This window comes from Tamandua tetradactyla, chromosome 18, assembly GCF_023851605.1.
Source record: "Tamandua tetradactyla isolate mTamTet1 chromosome 18, mTamTet1.pri, whole genome shotgun sequence".
NCBI classification, from domain to species: domain Eukaryota; kingdom Metazoa; phylum Chordata; class Mammalia; order Pilosa; family Myrmecophagidae; genus Tamandua; species Tamandua tetradactyla.
In genome coordinates this window covers 37470764-37491365 of record NC_135344.1, presented here as the reverse complement: position 1 = coordinate 37491365, position 20602 = coordinate 37470764, and the positions used below count along the sequence as shown (strand labels likewise).

The 20602-nt window shown below is 37.4% G+C and overlaps 1 protein-coding gene across 1 annotated transcript in view; it reads right to left on the bottom strand.

The window, feature by feature from the left end:
• EPG5 (ectopic P-granules 5 autophagy tethering factor) overlaps positions 1 to 20602 on the bottom strand; it is a 152860-nt gene that overhangs the window by 22171 nt on the left and 110087 nt on the right. The window contains exons 28-35 of the mRNA XM_077135572.1: positions 14057 to 14199; positions 12212 to 12368; positions 8346 to 8540; positions 6885 to 7098; positions 4686 to 4834; positions 3859 to 4060; positions 3216 to 3288; positions 1729 to 1832 (exon numbers count right to left, since the gene is read on the bottom strand). Of these exons, the coding sequence (XP_076991687.1) occupies positions 1729 to 1832; positions 3216 to 3288; positions 3859 to 4060; positions 4686 to 4834; positions 6885 to 7098; positions 8346 to 8540; positions 12212 to 12368; positions 14057 to 14199 (1237 nt within the window). The remainder of the gene's footprint in view (positions 1 to 1728; positions 1833 to 3215; positions 3289 to 3858; positions 4061 to 4685; positions 4835 to 6884; positions 7099 to 8345; positions 8541 to 12211; positions 12369 to 14056; positions 14200 to 20602) is intronic.

Genomic DNA, 20602 nt, shown 5'->3' with positions numbered 1-20602 from the left:
GCTGCCCTCAGTCAAGAAATGAGCACAGAGACCCACACTGGTACAGCCAGTATTCCTCAGGACCAACAATGCAATCTGAGGCTCTTCCTGCCCCCTCCTTTTTCACAGGTTCCAGACCTGCACTGGGGCTGGAAGGCTCTCTCTGCACACTGCTGTCCCCATCCCCCTTATTTACGCTGGCCTTCTAACTCCATCTTCCCATATGCTTTCCAAGAACCCAAGCTGCAACAATGAAGATTCAGAGGCAGGGGAGAAATGTATAAGCATAAAGACATATGTAGGAGGATATAAAGAGCCTGAGGCTTCCTCCCGATAGCGAAATCAGGGTGAACAAATGAGCAATAGAGGGAAAACTGCTGGACTTTTAGGGAACAGTCAGTAGAGCATATGGCTAGAATGGATTATTTCCATAAGAAAACAGTCATCTCAATGTTGAAGTACACTGGTGCCAAATACATCTAAATGCCAAGTAAAATATTACACTTAAAAGTGACTAAATAAGAATATCATATGACATAAATAGTGTTTAGGAAAATTAATTTAGTAAATACGTACAATGATTTGGAAGGAAGAGAAATGAGAAATAGGGAATTTTAGGCTACTGCAAGAATTTGAGTGAAATAAACCTCATCCTTAATAAGCCTTCCAATAAAAAAATTTAGATGTACTAGATAAAATATAACTATGAAAATGCCCAGCTAGGTATGCTAGGTAGAAGAAACCAGAGTATTAAATGAGATACCACATTTGCTGTAGGAGTATTTGCTTATGTCAGGTTTTAACAGCACAAGGGAGACTAAAGACAAGCTCTTCTAAGAACTATATCCTCACTGAAAGAGCAGATTAAAGAAAAAGAAGGCAACCTTAGCCTAGACTCAGAGCTGGGGGAGAAAAACAAGTTTACAGTAAGAATTGAAGCCTCCTTGCAAGTGAGTTTTGGGGTTAATTTCATGTATCTATGTGATATGGGAAACCAAATGCAAGAAATTAAGTAGCTCTAATTGAAAATAAATGCAAATCCTCTCTGGAGGCATACAACCTCATCCTTGACCTTACAGAGTTTCCATAGATACAGTTGTTCTAAATATTTGCTCACAGTATAAAATTACAAAACACACAAGGAAACAAGTCTCCAAAGACAATAGTCTGAGAGAATATCAAGCAGCAGGATAAGTCATTTCCCAAAAGGAACTTCAGATAATGGGACTATTGGATACAGATCATAAAGTAAAGTAGGTATATTTAAATACTTTAAAGTAATGAAAATTAGAATTTTAGATATAAGAATAAGGTGCTATCAAGAAAAATCAGGGTAAATTTGAAAAATAAATAGAATTTCTAGAAATGGAAAATCTAATCACTATATGAACAAGTCAATGGATTTTCTTTTTAAACTAGATTAGATACAACTGTAGAGATACTGAGTGAACTGAAAGAGAGAGAGACCTGAAGAAATAGAAAATATATAAAAGAGATTACAAGTTATGGAAGATGAGATGAGGTTCAACATGGAGGATAAGGAAAGTGTAAAAAGAGAATGGCTACATACTTTGCATACCTAATGAAACTGAACTACCTCACACACAAAAAGATGAGGTTACAAACTTTGGAAGTCTAAATAAATGCATTAGTGACCTTCTGTCACAGCTGACTCTCTGATAATTAAAATAAAACTAAAGGAGGAAAGCTGAATGACTTGGGGAAAAAGTAGAAATAATATCTTTCTACCTTTAAAACTCTCATGTAATGAGTCAATACAGTCAGTGAACAACTGTACAATACTGGACGCCACCACAGCATCACTTTCCAACCAGGGGTAAAGTCGCTGGCCACTTTAAAGAAAAGAAACACATATTTAGAATAAAAGTACCATGATTAAGTTATTCTTGGTCCCAGAGTCTTGCCTAAATCCTAGAAAACCCTTAATTATGTAGCCCTAATACATTTAGACCATTTTGAATGCTGTATATTACTGGAGGTGAATTGTGGCTTGTAATATCAAATATATGATTTTATTAACTCTCCTTCCTGCCTATTTTTCCCAAAGCAATTAAATTCCAAAAGTGTGTTATCTAAAAAACTATCATATTAAACCTTTTTACATTCTTGAGCCCATCCCTTATGCATATTGGTTACATTTCAAATGCCTTAAAAAAACATCTAATGTGGCTTCAAAAAAATAGTTTTCTTTACCCAAAACCTGAAAAAAAACAATCAAATTCATGTCACAAAAAGATGGCCAAAAATTGACAGGAAATAGCCAAAGAAAAAGTCTTGATATGGAAATTTTAATTTCTGAATCTGGCCTAGAAAATTCACTATCAAAATAAATTCCATTATTTCTTCCTGGAAATAAACAGGAAATCTGAGCTGTAGTCAATACTATAAAATCCTGAAACTTGCAGTCTGTTAAAGAATAGTCCTCTATAAAAGCAAAGATCCAAATCATTTCTATTTCCTTCAAGGAGCTCTTGAAGCACATGGGTTAATGCAGAGTCTTGAAACGGGAGTCAGAAGACTGAGCTCTAGTTTCACTTCTAGCACTAACCCGCTGTGGGACTTGAACAAGACATATGAGTCTGGATATCAAATAAATTCATGTTTATGAAAGTACCTTAAATATTGTGATGTTCACTACTGTTGTGATTTTTTTATAAAATTTCTGACAAGTTCACCTAGCTTGTTTGTATTCTTTTAGGGAAAAAGACTCATTAGGCAACTTACTGCATTTGAATAGCTCTATACCACTAAATATTTTAAATGCTCATGAAAAAAAATGCTTTCATTTAATTGCAGAATCCCAGGTTAAAATGGTATTTCCCACCAAATAATTTTACAGCTGACTCAGTTCAAAAAAATAACAGAGACAGTGAGAAAATTGAATTAGTCTTACATATTTTGTGGTATTATATTATTAAAACCAAACCCTTATGAGAGCAGTATCCATTTCTCTGAAATTAGGTACCTTCTTTACAGTGGAAAACTGGAAATAAAGGTCCAATTTTGCAATAAAATATCAAGACGAAAGCTCTGATGATACCAGAGTTACAACTCCATGAAGAGAAATTGTCTTCAGTTAAAGAAGCAATTTTCTAAATGTAAATATGGTCCTACACTGTTAATTAAATCTATAAACTCATCATCTCTATGAAAACACTAGTAAAACTTTAAGTCTATAATTTGCAAAGGAACTGCATGTTTGAAAAACTATTTACCTTGCATTTTCCTCTAAAACCAGGATCCATGGCTGAAAGAGCTGAATGACGACTGAATGCAGGGATCTCAGCACTAACACAAAGCAAAAGTTTTAGAGATAAAAAACAAGCTCAGCCTTTGTTAATACTATCAATAACATCATACAGAAAGTCATATTATCTGTACACTCATATGTTGCTATTCAAAGACATGTTTTGTGTAAGTAAATATGTTTGTATTTTCATTTGCTGCAATGGAATTTCTCTGAAATGGAGAATTTTTATTACAATAGAATGACATGAATAATTTTATAATGTACATTTTTTCAAGATAAATGCTTAAATATCTAGAATCCTTTCCTTAAGAGAAAAACAAAAATAAAGAAAGAGTTGGAGACTGCAACCTATCTCTTTGTACTCTACCCCATGAAGGAGGGGCAAAGACAAGCCACAGCAAGCATCTGTTATATTAGTGAATACAAGTATGACACATAAATAGGTTTACATCTACTATATATTTCTATTTCTTCTTCCTGGCATTCAGATATATAGTTTTATCACAGAGACATAAATCTCTTAATTTATGTCTATTCATAATTCTATTCAAATTCTTCTAATGGAAAATCAGAATACTTTGTTCCACGTTGTTCTAAGAGCATATTACCTGTTTTACTGCTGGCAGATGGGTCTTGGGCCAAGCAGGCCATTTCAGAGTCAATCAGCCTTTTCACAAGATAGCCCAACAGTGTCTTCACATCAGCCATGTAAGGACTCCATTTTGAAAATAAACCAAAGCTTTTAAAGTCTAACTTCGATAACCGAAGCTTGTAAAAAAAGTTTGAGAGCCACTGTATAGTCTCCATTACCTGGAAGAGAATGACCAGTCAAAAACATGCTTACTGAATGTTTACTTTTGACTTTAAAATAGACGAGTAAAGACAAATGACCTATGGGAAGTAAATGAATGGATTTGAAATGCTTTTTCTAAAGAATATACAACTATTATTTCAAATAACTTTTCACGTGAGTTGTTATCACATAAAATGTAAAACCAAGAGCTCTGTAGTACATTGCCTGAAAACTTGACAGAGAGCCAGGGTTAGAAGTCTCAGGGTCTCAGGGTTTATGAGCCAGATGGGCTAAGGCAAGAATTAGACTCAAAGGTGTGAGAGAAAGGCGATCCAGGCGCAGGGTAGAAGAGGGAAGCAAAGGACTGTTGACAAAATACAGAGAATTCTTAAACATAATACACAAAAGGAAGCTTTTTAGGCATATAAAATTTAAGTGTGTTCCAACTGTTTAAAATGTAAATAGTAAAACAGGGTGGGCCAGGGTGGCTCAGCAGGCAGAGTTCTCAGCTGCCATGCCAGAGACCTGGGTTTGATTCCCGGTGCCTGCCCATGTTAAAAAAAGAAAACATAAATAGTAAAAGAAATGGAAAAGAAAAGCACAGCCAAAAGCACAAAGCATCACAAACCAAAAGCTACAAACCTGTTTGTCTGACAAGAGACCATCTGGAGAGGTTGGAAGTCCTGTGCTCTCAGCTGAAGCTGCCTCCTGCTGGCAGTAAGGAGCACAGCAGCCCAGAGCTCTCAGAGTGGCTTTCCAACATTCGGGGCTCAGCAGCTGCTCTGCAGAGCCTCACGGGGGGCAGGGACAGAGAAGGGAAAGTCAGCATTTTTCATGAATTAACTTTCCAGCTTGGATGAAAGAACACATACTTTTTACAAAGAAATAAAAATTAAATTAAAATGTATCAGGTTACCTGTGATGAAGAGGCCAAAGTAAAGAGGACCTACCTATTAAAATAACTAACAATCTGGACATTTCACTTGCCTTGTTCCTAGTAACCCTGATGTAAATGAGCATTGCCAAAGTGAGCTGGAATCTGGGAGAGGAACCCAGCCAGCCAACCCCGACTGGGTAATGGCAAAGTTACCATTTTCCTGGCTGGAAGATAACAGCTAAGGTATTACAGAAACAACAATGACAGGACAAGGGACGCCAGAGGCAAAATGCAACTCCAGAGTTGAGCCTCCCTTGGGAAGCAGTCATATCCCTAAAATTCTACTCCTTCAGTGGATGAAACCTAAAACAAGACACAGAGGCAGCATGGAATAATAGACAAAGACTAATGGCCAGCAGTTTCAACTAGTTCCAACTTTGCTATTTACAAACCTCATATCCCAGAGGTCAGGGATATGCTCATTACTTTCCACCCAGAGGCGGCCTGAGCATCAGATAGGATAATTTGAGTTTATAAGAGGTCTGAGGGGAAGAATGGTGAGGTCAGATGCAATATGTCAGGTGCTAACGTTTTTGTGGAGATAGCTCCCAAAGTGTCCAACACTACTGTGGTCTGGATCTTAGAACAGAGGCCTGGAATCAAGCTAGAGATGTGGAAGTTGTACAGAGCTAGAAGATGGTAGTGAAGTCAAGGAAAACAATGGGTTCATCCAAGGAGAATGAATAGAGTAAAAGAGGAAAGGATGAAACTCTGGGGACACAGCCAGGGAAGACAATACCAGGAGGCTGTAGGGCATGAAATCTGAGCCATGTAGCACTGTTAATCTTAAACTTAACTGAATTAAATTTCCTGGTAAGTATAAATTTCCTTCTAATGCAAGTTAATGACTGCCTATGTAAACAGTTTATAATCTCTTTAAAAAGTTTCAGGGAAAAAATCCAATACATATTGGATCAAATTTTTTTAATTTAGAACAAAAATTAGCTATGCAAATATTCATGGAAATCAGTACAAATATATTTCCCTACCACCATTCTCTATTCACTCTGCAACTTTCCTGTGTAAGAAACAAAGTTTGAAATGCTCTGAAAATGAGAGCTCATACATTTCAGGGTCCTTAGGTAGCCCAATCCATAAGATCATAATTTATTCATTAAACAATTTCTATAGAGTAACCCAAAGATTAGATACAAAGCAAAATTTAGCTTTCTATTCCATCTATAAATAATATAGTTTGCACATGAAAAGTAAATATTTATCAAATTTCAATAAAATTACTGCCTAGTAGAATTCCATTAAAAAGAAAAACAAACCAAAAAAAAGCCTATATTCTTTATTCCTCCTCTACTTCTATAGAAGTGAAAAGGGTAGGGGGACAAAAACAGTGGGAATGTGGAAAACTTTAGTTGCTTTTTTCCTTGGCATATATAAATACATTCTATGATTACAGAGGAATGAAATTCAGTTGCAAAAAATTGGGGGGCAGGGGCAGAAAACAAAACATTCATCTGCTATTTGGAACTACAGAGAAACCAACTAGCATGTCAAACTTAACAGTAACGGGGCAACTTCCTTCCCTTGCCAGATCTGTAGTCTGCAGAGTAGGCAGCCCCCACTAACACCCCTCTTCAGTTTAGGATGCTACAAAGTCAAAGTGAAGAGATGGGTACTTGATTGTGAACTCTTCCAGAACTTCTCCGCCAAAGACAGCTCTGCCTTGCCCAATTAGGGCCCATTCAAACATTTAGGACAATAACTGACCATTTTTACAGACAGCAACCTTTTGGCCGTTGCTCAACGCCCACGTTAGGTGATAAGTAGTACTTCCAAACTGCTGTGCTCGATATTCTTACATTTTTGGATGATATCTATAGAATGGGAAATGTGATGACACTAAATATTCCCTGTGATCTAGACAGTCAAAACTAAATGAAGACACTTACTTTGCATCAGCAGCCTGAGAATGTCACTGTACTGGTCAGGGAACTGGTAGAGAAGAAGAAAAGTCCAGTGCTTACAGAAAAGATTAAATGGCATCAAAATATCTTCATCTGGTTCAAGGCCCCAGGCAGTAAGTGCCAAATGAATGGACTCCAGAAGCCTGGTACGATCAGACAGAGGAGGTTTAGTGGAGTTTAACCATTGTTTAAGATCGAACTAAAAAGAAAAAGACACAAGAAGCAGTTTTATTTACACCAGAAAATTAATGAAAGTACAAAAAGTTCTGAGACAATTGACTCTAAAAATTGAAAACAAAATTTATGTACAAGGATATAAAACAGTATTAGAACTTCAATAATAACTGATTGATGAAATTATGCCTCCATCTCTTTTTGCACTCTTTGGGATCTCAGAGGCAGTTTTCTGCAACTCTGTATGCTTTTTTGTAATTTAAAAAATCTTAATGAGTATACACGATTGGCTTGCGATTTTTCTCTACAAAATATGTTACAAACTTTGTAGTAATCCCCCCCCAGTCACAATGCCACAGACAAGTAGCCACTTTCAAAACTGTGTCAATTTAATGGCCATGCTTCTGAGTCTGCAGCAATCCACTTCAGTTAAAAAAAAAAATTCAGAGTATTGATAGTATCTTCCAGAACCCCAAACTATAAAACATCTCCCCCACACACTGCAGGCTAACATGAGTCTTTAGGCCCTAAAAAATGCCCAGGCTTTATGATTCAAAGATGTCAGAGAAATACAACTGAAGGCAAAATAGCAAGGCTCTGGAATTATTTCTTGGTTAAGGAGTCTATTGCCTTGGTCTAAAAGGAGTTACTAGAAATTCGCCTCATCCTAAATATGAGAGATTTTTGACATGTTACAACTCCTTTATCAAACATGGTTTAGGCGTAAATTCAGAATAAATTCAAAAAGAAAGATTACTAAATTATGGGCGGGCCGCGGTGGCTCAGCGGGCAAAGTGCTTGCCTGCTATGCCGGAGGACCTCGGTTCGATTCCCGGCCCCAGCCCATGTAACAAAAAACGGAAAAACAAAATACAATAAAACAAGAAAAAATGTTTCCCTTTCTTCCTTCCTTCCTTCCTTCTATCCTTCCTTCCTTCTCTCTGTCTTTCCTTAAAAAAAAAAAAAAAAAAAAAAAAAAAAAAATTAATATTGGTAACATTTAAAAACCATTTTAAGTTTTTAAAGATCACTAGAAGCTAGGTCTTTTTTATATTATGTGGAATAAGACTGTCCATCACAACAAAACTTAAGTCCACACAAGAGGAAGTCGTGGGATCAGGCAGCTCAGACTCATCCAAAATGTGAAAAGAACTTGTCAGCCAATGTCTACCCTGAAATAGACCGCTAGTAGTCCTTTCATTTCTATGGAGTGGGAAACAACAGTTAGCTTCTACATTTCAATGATAACATCAGGATTGAATCACATCTCACCTTGGTTAGCAGCATGAAAATCATATCACTGTTGTCCTCACTTAGGAACTTGACCACTTTCTCATACAGCTGTATGAACTCTGCTGGTGCAGCATTAGGAGTGAAGAAAGGAGACAAAAGAGAACAGAGCCTTCTATTCTTCAGAATGGTCTGAAGTACTTTTTTGCATTCTGATTTAGTGTCACTGATAAACACCTTGAAGGAATAAAGGAATATGTCACCAAATTTGCCCCTCCACAACCTTTAGTTAAGCAACCAAGTTTTAAGGGGTAATAAATTAGGTGAATGATATATTTTCTAAATGAAAATATGAATTAAAATAAATCTAATTAACATTGATAAACCTATCACTTCCAATGGAGGTAACATTACAAATTCTGGAAAATTCACCAATCTGATTTGTACAAGCCACATGTAAAAAAAAATTAAGTTAATAGTATTAGAAATTTTTTTAAGAGATTAAAATATCAGGGTTACTTGAATCCAGAAATTTAAAAGGTGTCTCTATAATTACTAAATAGCAAAGGTGATTCTGTATTATTATGCCAAGAAACCAAAACGTCTAAGTTATAGATTTTCTAGAAATATACTTTAAAAAGCTAACTTTCGTAGTTAATATGTAATCTTGATAACTTTGCTAGGTTTTAACTAGATTCTAATATCAAAAGGTACTAGAATACAAGTGAATATTTAAATAATCTCAGGGTAAAAAGGTTTTGTTTGCTAAGATTGATCAAAAAGTAGAAATAATAAAAGACAAGACTGAAACATTTGAATATATAAAAATTTTTCTGTAAGCCAAAAATATCATAAAATTATAATGATTGTATAACCACAGTATATAAAAAAAAAGCCAGTTGATATTCTGTTCTGTTCTACTGATCTCTCTATCTATCTATCTCTGATAATACTTCACTGTCTTAGTTAACCTACCCCTATTGCAAGTCTTAAAATTGGGTAGAGTCCAATCCTAGTGGTTAATAAGAGGGTGGGTAAGGTTATGGGATGTGCAAGGTTTTCTCTTCATTTATTTTTCTGAAGAAATGTCAATGTCCAAAAAATGATCATGGTGATAAATACATAACTATGTGATGATATGGTGAACCACTGATTGCATACTCTGGATGGATTGTATGGTGTGTGACTATATCACAACAAAATTACATTTTCAAAAAGTAACTAGGAAAAGTTATATCACATTCCCCACTCCTAGTCCTGAGGAGCTCCTACAAAGCAATAAAAAAAGAGAAACTCCAGATGTGGCCTCTCTCTCTCTGTAAGCCCAACTCTACAAGAAAAATCATTACCCTCTCCACTATGTGGGACATGATGTCCAGGGATGTAATTCTCTCTGGCAATGTGAGACATGATTCCCAGTGAAAAGCCTGGTCCTGGCACCATGGGATCAACAATGCCTACCTGACCAAAAGGAGGGAAAGAAATATAACAAAATAAGGTATTAGTGGGGCTATTCAAATAGAATTGAGAGGCTATTCTGGAGGTTTCTCTTATGTAAGCTTCAGCTAGATATTACTAACTGCCATTGTATGCCAAGCCCCAACCAACAGTATTCCTGTAAATCCTAAAGAATAACCAGGGCTCTATCTGAGATGCTATAAAAGTTTCACTCACTAAGTTTATTTTTCAGAAACCTATAACCTCTGGATGGTTCCTAGGCCAGATAAACCCTGAAACCCAGAGTTAGCAGTTTCTCTAAGAGCATCAAGCAGTTGTATTCCCCTACCCCATAATTTCGACACCCCTTTTCAACATGAAGAAGTTAGAATGGCCATTGCCCAAATATCCCTAAAGAGTGGGAAAAGGATCATAGGAGAAGGAGGAGTTATATCAGTGAAGGTAGGATTTAACAAATGAGTATCATTATAATGATATTTCTTTTGATTCTCCAGCATCTTAGAGCAGCACCACCTGAAACAGTGGAACTGTAATCCATGTCATAACTTTGAAATTTGTTCTAAAACTACTTGTTAAAATGTACCTGGGGGGTAGGGGGTGCAAGGGTAGTTCAATGGTAGAATTATTGCCTGCCATGTGGGAGACCCAGGTTCAATTCCCGGTCCATGAATTTCTACCCCCCCAAAAAACAAACAAGCAAAAACAAACAAAAAAAATTTCAACAAATGGTGCTGCAATAATGGGATACTCACATGGAAAAATAATGAAATGTAAACAGCCACACAGCATACAAAAAAAAAAAAAACTTGGAAATTTATCACTTTTTTGTGTATATGTTATAGCTCACAATAATAAAAATGCTAAAAAAAAGAGAAACTCTGAAAAAAAATGCGCTAAGGATAATAATCACCAGTTCACAGAAAAATATATAAATGGTCAATAAACATCTGAAAATATATACAATTTAGCAGGTACTTAAAGAAATGCATATTAAAATAATAATAAAACACCACTTCCTCTATTAGATTAACAAGATTTAAAATGAATGATAATTCCTAATGTTGGTTACAGTACAGAAAATAATAAACTCAAACCCCGCTATCATAGTGTAATTAAATTAGTACACCCTTACCATGAGGGCAGTGTGACAATATACATCAAATATCATTTATTCCCTTAACTATCATGATCATACCTCTAGGAAATAAGTATAATTTTTAAGATACGAAGTTCACAAAGATATATGTATAAGAAAATTTATCTTGGCCATACTGTGGCCAAATAAACAAAGTAAATGTCCATCCAAAGAACACTGGCTCAATACATTCTGATATATATGTATCATGGAGAATTATACAAACATTAAATACCATGATATAGATCTGTATTTATTAATACAGAACGATGTCTACAAGATATTTTCAAATGAAACAAGCATGTCACAATGTCACAAAATAGCAGGAATTCGTTTTTTGAAAGTGTATCTATATATAAATATATGTAGGAATGAAGTATCATTTTACATATATAGACAGACATGCATATATATATATACAAACTATAATGAAATCTTAGCTGTGTAGTCAGTATCTCCAGGTGGTTAGAATTATGAGAGATTTTCCTTCTTTATACTTTCTGGACTATCTGTATTGCTTAAAATAAACACATATCAAGTTTATAATCAAGAAAGAAAACCACTTTGAAAAGAATCTATTATAATACCTGCTCAGCATTATGATCTTACAGGCATCCAATAAGTAAATATTCATTCAATTGAATTTGGATGAGAGTACACAGTTAATTCGTGTTTACATATTTTCTAACAAGTGGCTTTCTTTTCTTTTATGTCACATCTCATAAGTGTACATGGGTACATTGCGCTGGCCTTAATATCCATGTATTTAGCAGCAAGCCAAATAAATGAATAAATGGTGACCACAAAGAACAAGTAGGAAGCAACAGTGGTGAGATGGAGCAAGCACTGAGTGTTGAGCCAGAAGACCTGGGGTCCAGGCTCTGCTCCAGCACTCACCAGCTGCATTCTTTAGGCAAGTCACAATCTTTTAGGGCCTGTTTCCTTATTTTTAAGATGAGAACGATAGAGAGCACACAGAGTCACTGCGTGTGTGAGGATGAAACAAAACAATGAATTGGAAAACATTTTATAAACCAGAGCTTCACTAATGTTATATTAATAACAAATGATAAAATCTGATGTTTCTCCAGGGATCTTCAAATATGAATTATTTAATCTCCTTTGTAAGAGAAGCAAAATTCTATACCAGTGATTTTAATCACATCTCCAGAACCAACAATTCCAAGAGCCTTCTGACACAGGTTGAACTCTGAACTTGTAATATAAGTCTGAAGTCAACCCTAAGTATATCTAATGAAGAGACTGGAGGGACTCATTATACTGGAGTAAAGCTAAAACCATGGAATAGCCTTACCTGTCCCAAGATTTCGATGCATGACGTAAAGAACTGCCTTGTTGGAGGATGACGCTGTATCTCATCACTGATAAAATCCACAACAGTAAAGAAGAGGCTTATGCCAACTTTCTGAACCCCAGGTGAAGGCTGCAACTTGTATGCATTCACTAAGGCTCTGTGGGAAAACGTAGGTAGGACTATTGGTCTACAGTGAGAGAATCCATATTCACAAGTCTTTGTCTACCCTACATTTCTCAAGCAATATTCTTAACTCCTCAGAGTTCCATGCAGCTATCATTTTAGAAATATTTCATGAGGCATGTGTGTATCTCCCAACTTTAGCCAATAACTTATTTTCAATATATAATGATTTAATGTACTCAGAGGAAAAAAAAATCAGCTATAAGGACTAATTAAACGTTACCTTTATTTAAAATTTCTCATATTTTTATATATTAATTTCATATACACTTTACATAATACATATTTTTAAAAACAAGGGACATGATTTTTCTAAATTCTATAATCCAAGTACTGACTGAGGTTGGAAAAAAGGATGTTTGTATAGAATAAGATCCTAGAATAAAGACATCCCTTCTAATGTTCACTTTTGAGTACGTCTCCTGGTAAAATAAACATTAATCTTTTGTTTACCTTATTTCCTCCTCCTTCCCAAGCCCCCCAAATGAACCCACAAAAGGTTTAAAAGCCCCCATCCACTCCACCACTACCGAGGGGATTAGGTGCTGGTACCAGAATATGGAGTCATATTAAAGCAAAAGGCTGAGTTCACCTCCCTTTTCTTGAGTCATATTCTGGTGGCTTTGGGAAGAAAAGGGGATGTGAGAGTAAGCCAGGTGCTTCAAAAGAAAACCACAATGGCCAAATTCAAGTTAGCAACTACACTTGCGAGCCCTAATTCCCCTAAGCAATTCTGCCCTAAACAGCTCTCAATAATCTAAGAGTTGACAATGACTTCCTGGGTAAATGTGACTTAGATATACAAGTTAAGCATTAAATCTCTCCATGATTAATTTCAAAACATTAAATCATCTTCTAATCTGGGGGTCAGCAAACATTTTCTGTAAGGGGCCAGACAATAAATATTTTCTGCTTTTTTATGCCATTACAGCATAAAAGCAGCTGAAAACAATATATAGATGAATAGGTATGGCTGTGTTCTGATAAAACTTATTTACAAAAATAGGTAACAGAGGGGGTGTAAGGGTAGTTCAGTGAAAGAATTCTCCCCTGCCATGTACGAGACCCGGGGTTCAATTTTCGGCCCATGCACTTCACAAACAAACAAACAAAAATTCAACAAATACTGCTGCAATAAAGGGATACTCACATGGAAAAAGAATTAACTGTGACCCCCACCATACAGCATACCAAAAAAAAAAAAGGGTAACAGTAGGAATGATTTACTGATAATATGCTACAAAATGTAAACTTGAAAACATATGTGAAAGAAACTAGCTATAAAAGGCCACATGTTATAGATTCCTATATATATGATCTGTCCAGAATAGGCAAATCCATGGCCACTGAAAGCAGCTTAGTAGCTGACAGGGGCTGGAGAAAGGGGTATTGGGCATGACTGCTTGACTGGTACGGGGTTCCTTTTTGGGGTGATGAAAATGTTCTGTAATTAGATAATGATGGTTGTACAACATTGAGAATGTGTTGGAAGTCACTGAATCATTCACTTTAAAACAGTTAAAATGATAAAAGAAAAAAAATTAGGTGACAGATCAGAGCTGGTCACAGTATACCAATGGGATGGAGGGGTGCTGTAGCATGTATGACTACTATCAACAACAACAAAACAGCATTTTAAATTATAATAACCTAAAAACTTACGTAATCAAGTTTTCTGCATGTACAGCAGCTTCCACAATATTAAGTGATGGTGGTTTAGCAGCTTCTGCTTGCAAATGCTTCACTTCTTTTTGTAAAACATGAAGCTGTTGGCTTACTGCTTCATTCTTATACATACCTTCAAACTAACAAAATTTTAAATGGTCAATAGTCTTTCTATACATGCTTCTATAACAGATATTTTATTACAAATATACATTGGGCATATGATGAAGAGAATATTGTTACAGCTAATGTTATAACTCAAAAACTCTCAGTTGAACTTGAAAGGGATGGGAAAAAACTGTCAAAAAAGCAATTCATGAATCTTAGGCTTTTCATGAAGAATCAAGCTTAAATTTAAATAGAATTTTCTTAAAAAATTATCAATTTATATAAATATAGGTGAGTGACTTATAAACTGATATGGTCCTGAATTAGTTTATCACTGGCCCAAAGTCTTTTGTAGGATAAGTTCTACTTCACTTCTGTTTCTACTTCCCATATCCTTATTGAAAAAAGACACGATGCCTTCCATGCTAAGGCTTTTTCTCAAAGCATACTCGGATCTTTCCTCTCTAGAACCTTGACTCCTTTCTCTTCTCCCAGTCCAACAGCACAAACAGTTCAATTTGAAATTCTAGGGCTGCCCATCTCATGTATGTTCAGCAAAAAAGAGGGTGACACAGATTGTTTTGTTGACAAAACAATCATCTTAAAAGAAAAAACAGTGAAAAATTATAAAATATGGGAAAGTGTCCAAATCAGTTGTATACCTAGGAAAGAGTAAGTGGCTAGTTCAATGGCTCCCAAAAGCTGGCCTCTGATAAACTTGTTATTGGTTCTCAGTGAAGATGTGAAAAGTGAAGAGAATTTATTAAGCTTTCCAAAAACACTAAATTTATTTCAATTTAAAAGACACTCTTTCTTTTGAGACTATTTCCTTCCGACTTGAGAGGGTTGTTAGAATACCCTTTAATTAATTAATGGTAACATATAACTAGTTTTGTTTGTGCATTTTTAATGTCCTTTTTTGGCAAAAAAAAAAAAATTGATCATCATGTGCTGATCCCTGCTCCTCCTAATTTTTATTTTTCACTGGTTTGTAAGGTCTAAAAGTAAGCTTAACCCATGTGGAAAACGTGGGATGTGTTCCATATAGAAAGCTGCAGAGGAAAGGAAAGGACATCCTAAGGCTAGGTCAGAACACAAAGATCTAATGTGACAGTAGAGGTAGGTGAGAGGGCTGAGGGACAGGGACAGCGAGGAGGAGCCGACCTGACTGACAGTGGGGCGCAGGTGCTGAAGAGAACAGCATCAGTCTGGGAAAGAAGGGGGGCCCAACCCGGGCAGGCTTTTATGACCAGACTCTGCAATCTGGACAGGCAGGGCACAGAATGTGAAAAAGATCAGAACATTTCGGAGGCAGGCGTTTTAAATCCTACATTCTCCAAAATGGTCTTCCCACTCACATGGGCAGGCACTAGGTTATGTACTTGTCAAAACCCAGGCTTCAGCATCACTGCCAGGTATAAAAGGTATCCTTTGTAAATAATGTATATACTCAATTCACTAATTTATTTAAGCAAGGCTCTTATATCCCTGTCAGTATCAAAAATGAATCATAAATAATACTGAATCATAAATTCAGTATCAAAAGCTCCTGAAGGTCCATAATCCTGGGTTTTTTTGCTTCACACAGGACCCCAGCACAGCACACTTAGCACCAACTAGTTTTTATGATCATGATAACTGCTTTCTTCCATAAAACTCACTAATGTTGTATTGAAATTCATACAAAATTCCTTGTTTCCTTGAAGTTAGTATAACATCAAAAGGCATGAAAATGGGCGGCGCACGCGCCCCGCAGCAGCCGAGCCGCCCGACCTCCCTACCCCCTCTCTTTCTCCCCCGGACCGCCGCGCGGCGCACGCGCCCCGCAGCAGCCGAGCCGCCCGACCTCCCTACCCCCTCTCTTTCTCCCCCGGACCGCCGCGCGGCGCACGCGCCCCGCAGCAGCCGAGCCGCCCGACCTCCCTACCCCCTCTCTTTCTCCCCCGGACCGCCGCGCGGCGCACGCGCCCCGCAGCAGCCGAGCCGCCCGACCTCCCTACCCCCTCTCCTCCTCCCCCTCCTGCTCCGGCTGTTCTCCAACCAACACGGTGCCCTCTTTCCCCGCCTTCACCGTGCTCCTCCGCCACCAGCCTCGACAGCCTTGCCGCCCTCACCTTTCCTCCTCCAGAACAACTACTGGGGGAGTGGAGATAATACAGAGCAGCTCCCGGAGCCACGAGGGAGATCAAAGGGACAGCGTACCCCATCCTGGAACGGCTGACTATCTGGGAGAACCAGCTCCGGTGAGATCACCAAGGGGCACGGGCTTTCCTGGGTGGGACAGCAAGCGACCGGAGTCCCTCCCTTCCACCTTCCCAGGCCAGCTGGTAGAATTGGACAGGCGGTCCCCTTAGGCCGCGGCGGCTGGTGCCCCCACCACACGAGGCCCCCCAGAACAACTGAGATAGTTGGGTCGGAAATCCCCAGACTGCGGAGAACAGTGACCGGGGGATCCCTTCCAAACACGTGACTCCCCCGTCGGCTGGGAGCAGTGCACTCTCCCGGGCTGCGACAGCTGGCGCCCTCCCGCCACGCTTGGTGCCCCGGGCCGACTAGCTAATTTGGCCGGACGCTCTCCTGTGCTGCGACAGCCGGCGACCCTCCCCGCGTTTGGAACCCCGGGCCGGCTGGCATTCTTCCAAGACGCTTCGGTTGCCGAACCTCCCCTACGGCGAGAGTTTTCCAGAGTTGAGGGACCCACAGCAACTTTCGCTGGTGGAACCCACAGACAGGCGTGTGCCACGTGCGCCACCTACTGGGCAGGATTGGAAGAACAGAACCCAGAGACTGCGCAGAAAAATCTTTCAACCTGTGGGGTCGAACACCCGGGGAAATCTGACTAAATGCCCAGACGCCAGCAGAAGATAACGGATCACGCTCAGAAAATTGAACATATGGCCCAGTCAAACGAAGAAACCAATAGTTCAAATGAGATACAGGAGCTGAAACAACTAATGCTGAATATACGAACAGAAATGGAAAACCTCTTCAAAAACGAAATCGATAAATTGAGGGAGGACATGAAGAAGACATGGGCTGAACATAAAGAAGAAATAGAAAAACTGAAAAAACAAATCACAGAACTTATGGAAGTGAAAGATAAAGTAGAAAAGATGGAAAAAACAATGGATACCTACAATGACAGATTTAAAGAAACAGAAGATAGAATTAGTGATTTGGAGGATGAAACATCTGAACTCCAAAAAGAAACAGAAACTATCCGGAAAAGAATGGAAAAATTTGAACAAGGTATCAGGGAACTCAAGGACAATGTGAACCGTGCAAATATACGTGTAGTGGGTATCCCAGAAGGAGAAGAGAAGGGAAAAGGAGGAGAAAAACTAATGGAAGAAATTATCACTGAAAATTTCCCAACTCTTATGAAAGACCTAAAATTACAGATCCAAGAAGTGCAGCACACCCCAAAGAGATTAGACACAAATAGGCGTTCCCCAAGACACTTACTAGTTAGAATGTCAGAGGTCAAAGAGAAAGAGAGGATCTTGAAGGCAGCGAGAGAAAAACAATCCGTCACATACAAGGGAAACCCAATAAGACTATGTGTAGATTTCTCAGCAGAAACCATGGAAGCTAGAAGACAGTGGGATGATATATTTAAGTTACTAAAAGAGAAAAACTGCCAGCCAAGACTCCTATATCCAGCAAAATTGTCCTTCAAAAATGAGGGAGAATTTAAAACATTCTCAGACAAAAAGTCACTAAGAGAATTTGTGACCAAGAGACCAGCTTTGCAAGAAATACTAAAGGAAGCACTAGAGTCAGACACAAAAAGACAGAAGAGAGAGACATGGAGAAAAGTGTAGAAAGAAGGAAAGACAGATATGATATATATAATACAAAAGGCAAAATGGTAGAGGAAAATATTATCCAAACAGTAATAACTCTAAATGTCAATGGACTGAATTCCCCAATTAAAAGACATAGACTGGCAGAATGGATTAAAAAACAGGATCCTTCTATATGCTGTCTACAGGAAACACATCTTAAACCCAAAGATAAATATAGGTTGAAAGTGAAAGGTTGGGAAAAGATATTTCATGCAAACAACAACCAGAAAAGAGCAGGAGTGGCTATACTAATATCCAACAAATTAGACTTCAAATGTAAAACAGTTAAAAGAGACAAAGAAGGACACTATATACTAATAAAAGGAACAATTAAACAAGAAGACATAACAATCATAAATATTTACGCACCGAACCAGAATGCCCCAAAATACGTGAGGAATACACTGCAAACACTGAAAAGGGAAATAGACACATATACTATAATAGTTGGAGACTTCAATTCACCACTCTCATCAATGGACAGAACATCTACACAGAGGATCAATAAAGAAATAGAGAACCTGAATATTACTATAAATGAACTTGACTTAACAGACATTTATAGGACATTACATCCCACAACAGCAGGATACACCTTTTTTTCAAGTGCTCATGGATCATTCTCAAAGATAGACCATATGCTGGGTCACAAAGCAAGTCTTAACAAATTTAAAAAGATTGAAATCATACACAACACTTTCTCGGATCATAAACGAATGAAGTTGGAAATCAATAATAGGCGGAGTGCCAGAAAATTCATAAATACATGGAGGCTCAACAACACACTCTTAAACAACAAGTGGGTCAAAGAAGAAATTGCAAGAGAAATTAGTAAATACCTAGAGGCAAATGAAAATGAAGACACAACATATCAAAACTTATGGGACGCAGCAAAGGCAGTGCTAAGAGGGAAATTTATTGCCCTAAATGCCTTTATCAGAAAAGAAGAAAAGGCAAAAATGCAGGAATTAACTGTCCACTTGGAAGAACTGGAGAAAGAACAGCAAACTAATCCCAAAGCAAGCAAAAGGAAAGAAATAACAAAGATTAGAGCAGAAATAAATGAAATTGAAAACATGAAAACAATAGAGAAAATCAATAAGACCAGAAGTTGGTTCTATGAGAAAATCAACAAGATTGATGGGCCCTTAGCAAGATTGACAAAAAGAAGAAGAGAGAGGATGCAAATAAATAAGATTAGAAATGAAAGAGGAGACATAACTACTGACCTCACAGAAATAAAGGAGGTAATAACAGGATACTATGAACAACTTTACGCTAATAAATACAACAATTTAGAAGAAATGGACAGGTTCCTGGAAAGACAGGAACAACCAACTTTGACTCAAGAAGAAATAGACGACCTCAACAAACCAATCACAAGTAAAGAGATTGAATTAGTTATTCAAAACCTCCCTAAAAAGAAAAGTCCAGGACCAGACGGCTTCACATGTGAATTCTATCAAACATTCCAGAAAGAATTAGTACCTACTCTCCTCAAACTCTTCAACATAATCGAAGTGGAGGGAAAACTACCTAATTCATTCTATGAAGCCAACATCACCCTCATACCAAAACCAGGCAAAGATATTACAAAAAAAGAAAACTACAGACCAATCTCTCTAATGAATACAGATGCAAAAATCCTCAATAAAATTCTAGCAAATCGTATCCAACAACACATTAAAAGAATTATACATCATGACCAAGTAGGATTCATCCCAGGTATGCAAGGATGGTTCAACATAAGAAAATCAATTAATGTAATACACCATATCAACAAATCAAAGCAGAAAAATCACATGATCATCTCAATTGATGCAGAGAAGGCATTTGACAAGATTCAACATCCTTTCCTGCTGAAAACACTTCAAAAGATAGGAATACAAGGGAACTTCCTTAAAATGATAGAGGGAATATATGAAAAACCCACAGCTAATATCATCCTCAATGGGGAAAAATTGAAAACTTTCCCCCTAAGATCAGGAACAAGACAAGGATGTCCACTATCACCACTATTATTCAACATTGTGTTGGAAGTTCTAGCCAGAGCAATTAGGCAAGAAAAAGAAATACAAGGCATCAAAATTGGAAAGGAAGAAGTAAAACTATCACTGTTTGCAGACGATATGATACTATATGTAGAAAACCCAGAAAAATCCACAACAAAATTACTAGAGCTAATAAATGAGTACAGCAAAGTAGCAGGCTACAAGATCAACATTCAAAAATCTGTAGCTTTTCTATACACTAGTAATGAACAAGCTGAGGTAGAAATCAAGAAACGAATCCCATTTACAATCGCAACTAAAAGAATAAAATACCTAGGAATAAATTTAACCAAAGAGACAAAAAACCTATATAAAGAAAACTACAAAAAACTGTTAAAAGAAATCACAGAAGACCTAAATAGATGGAAGGGCGTACCGTGTTCATGGATTGGAAGACTAAATATAGTTAAGATGTCAATCCTACCTAAATTGATTTACAGATTCAATGCAATACCAATCAAAATCCCAACGACATATTTTTCAGAAATAGAAAAACCAATAAGTAAATTTATCTGGAAGGGCAGGGTACCCCGAAT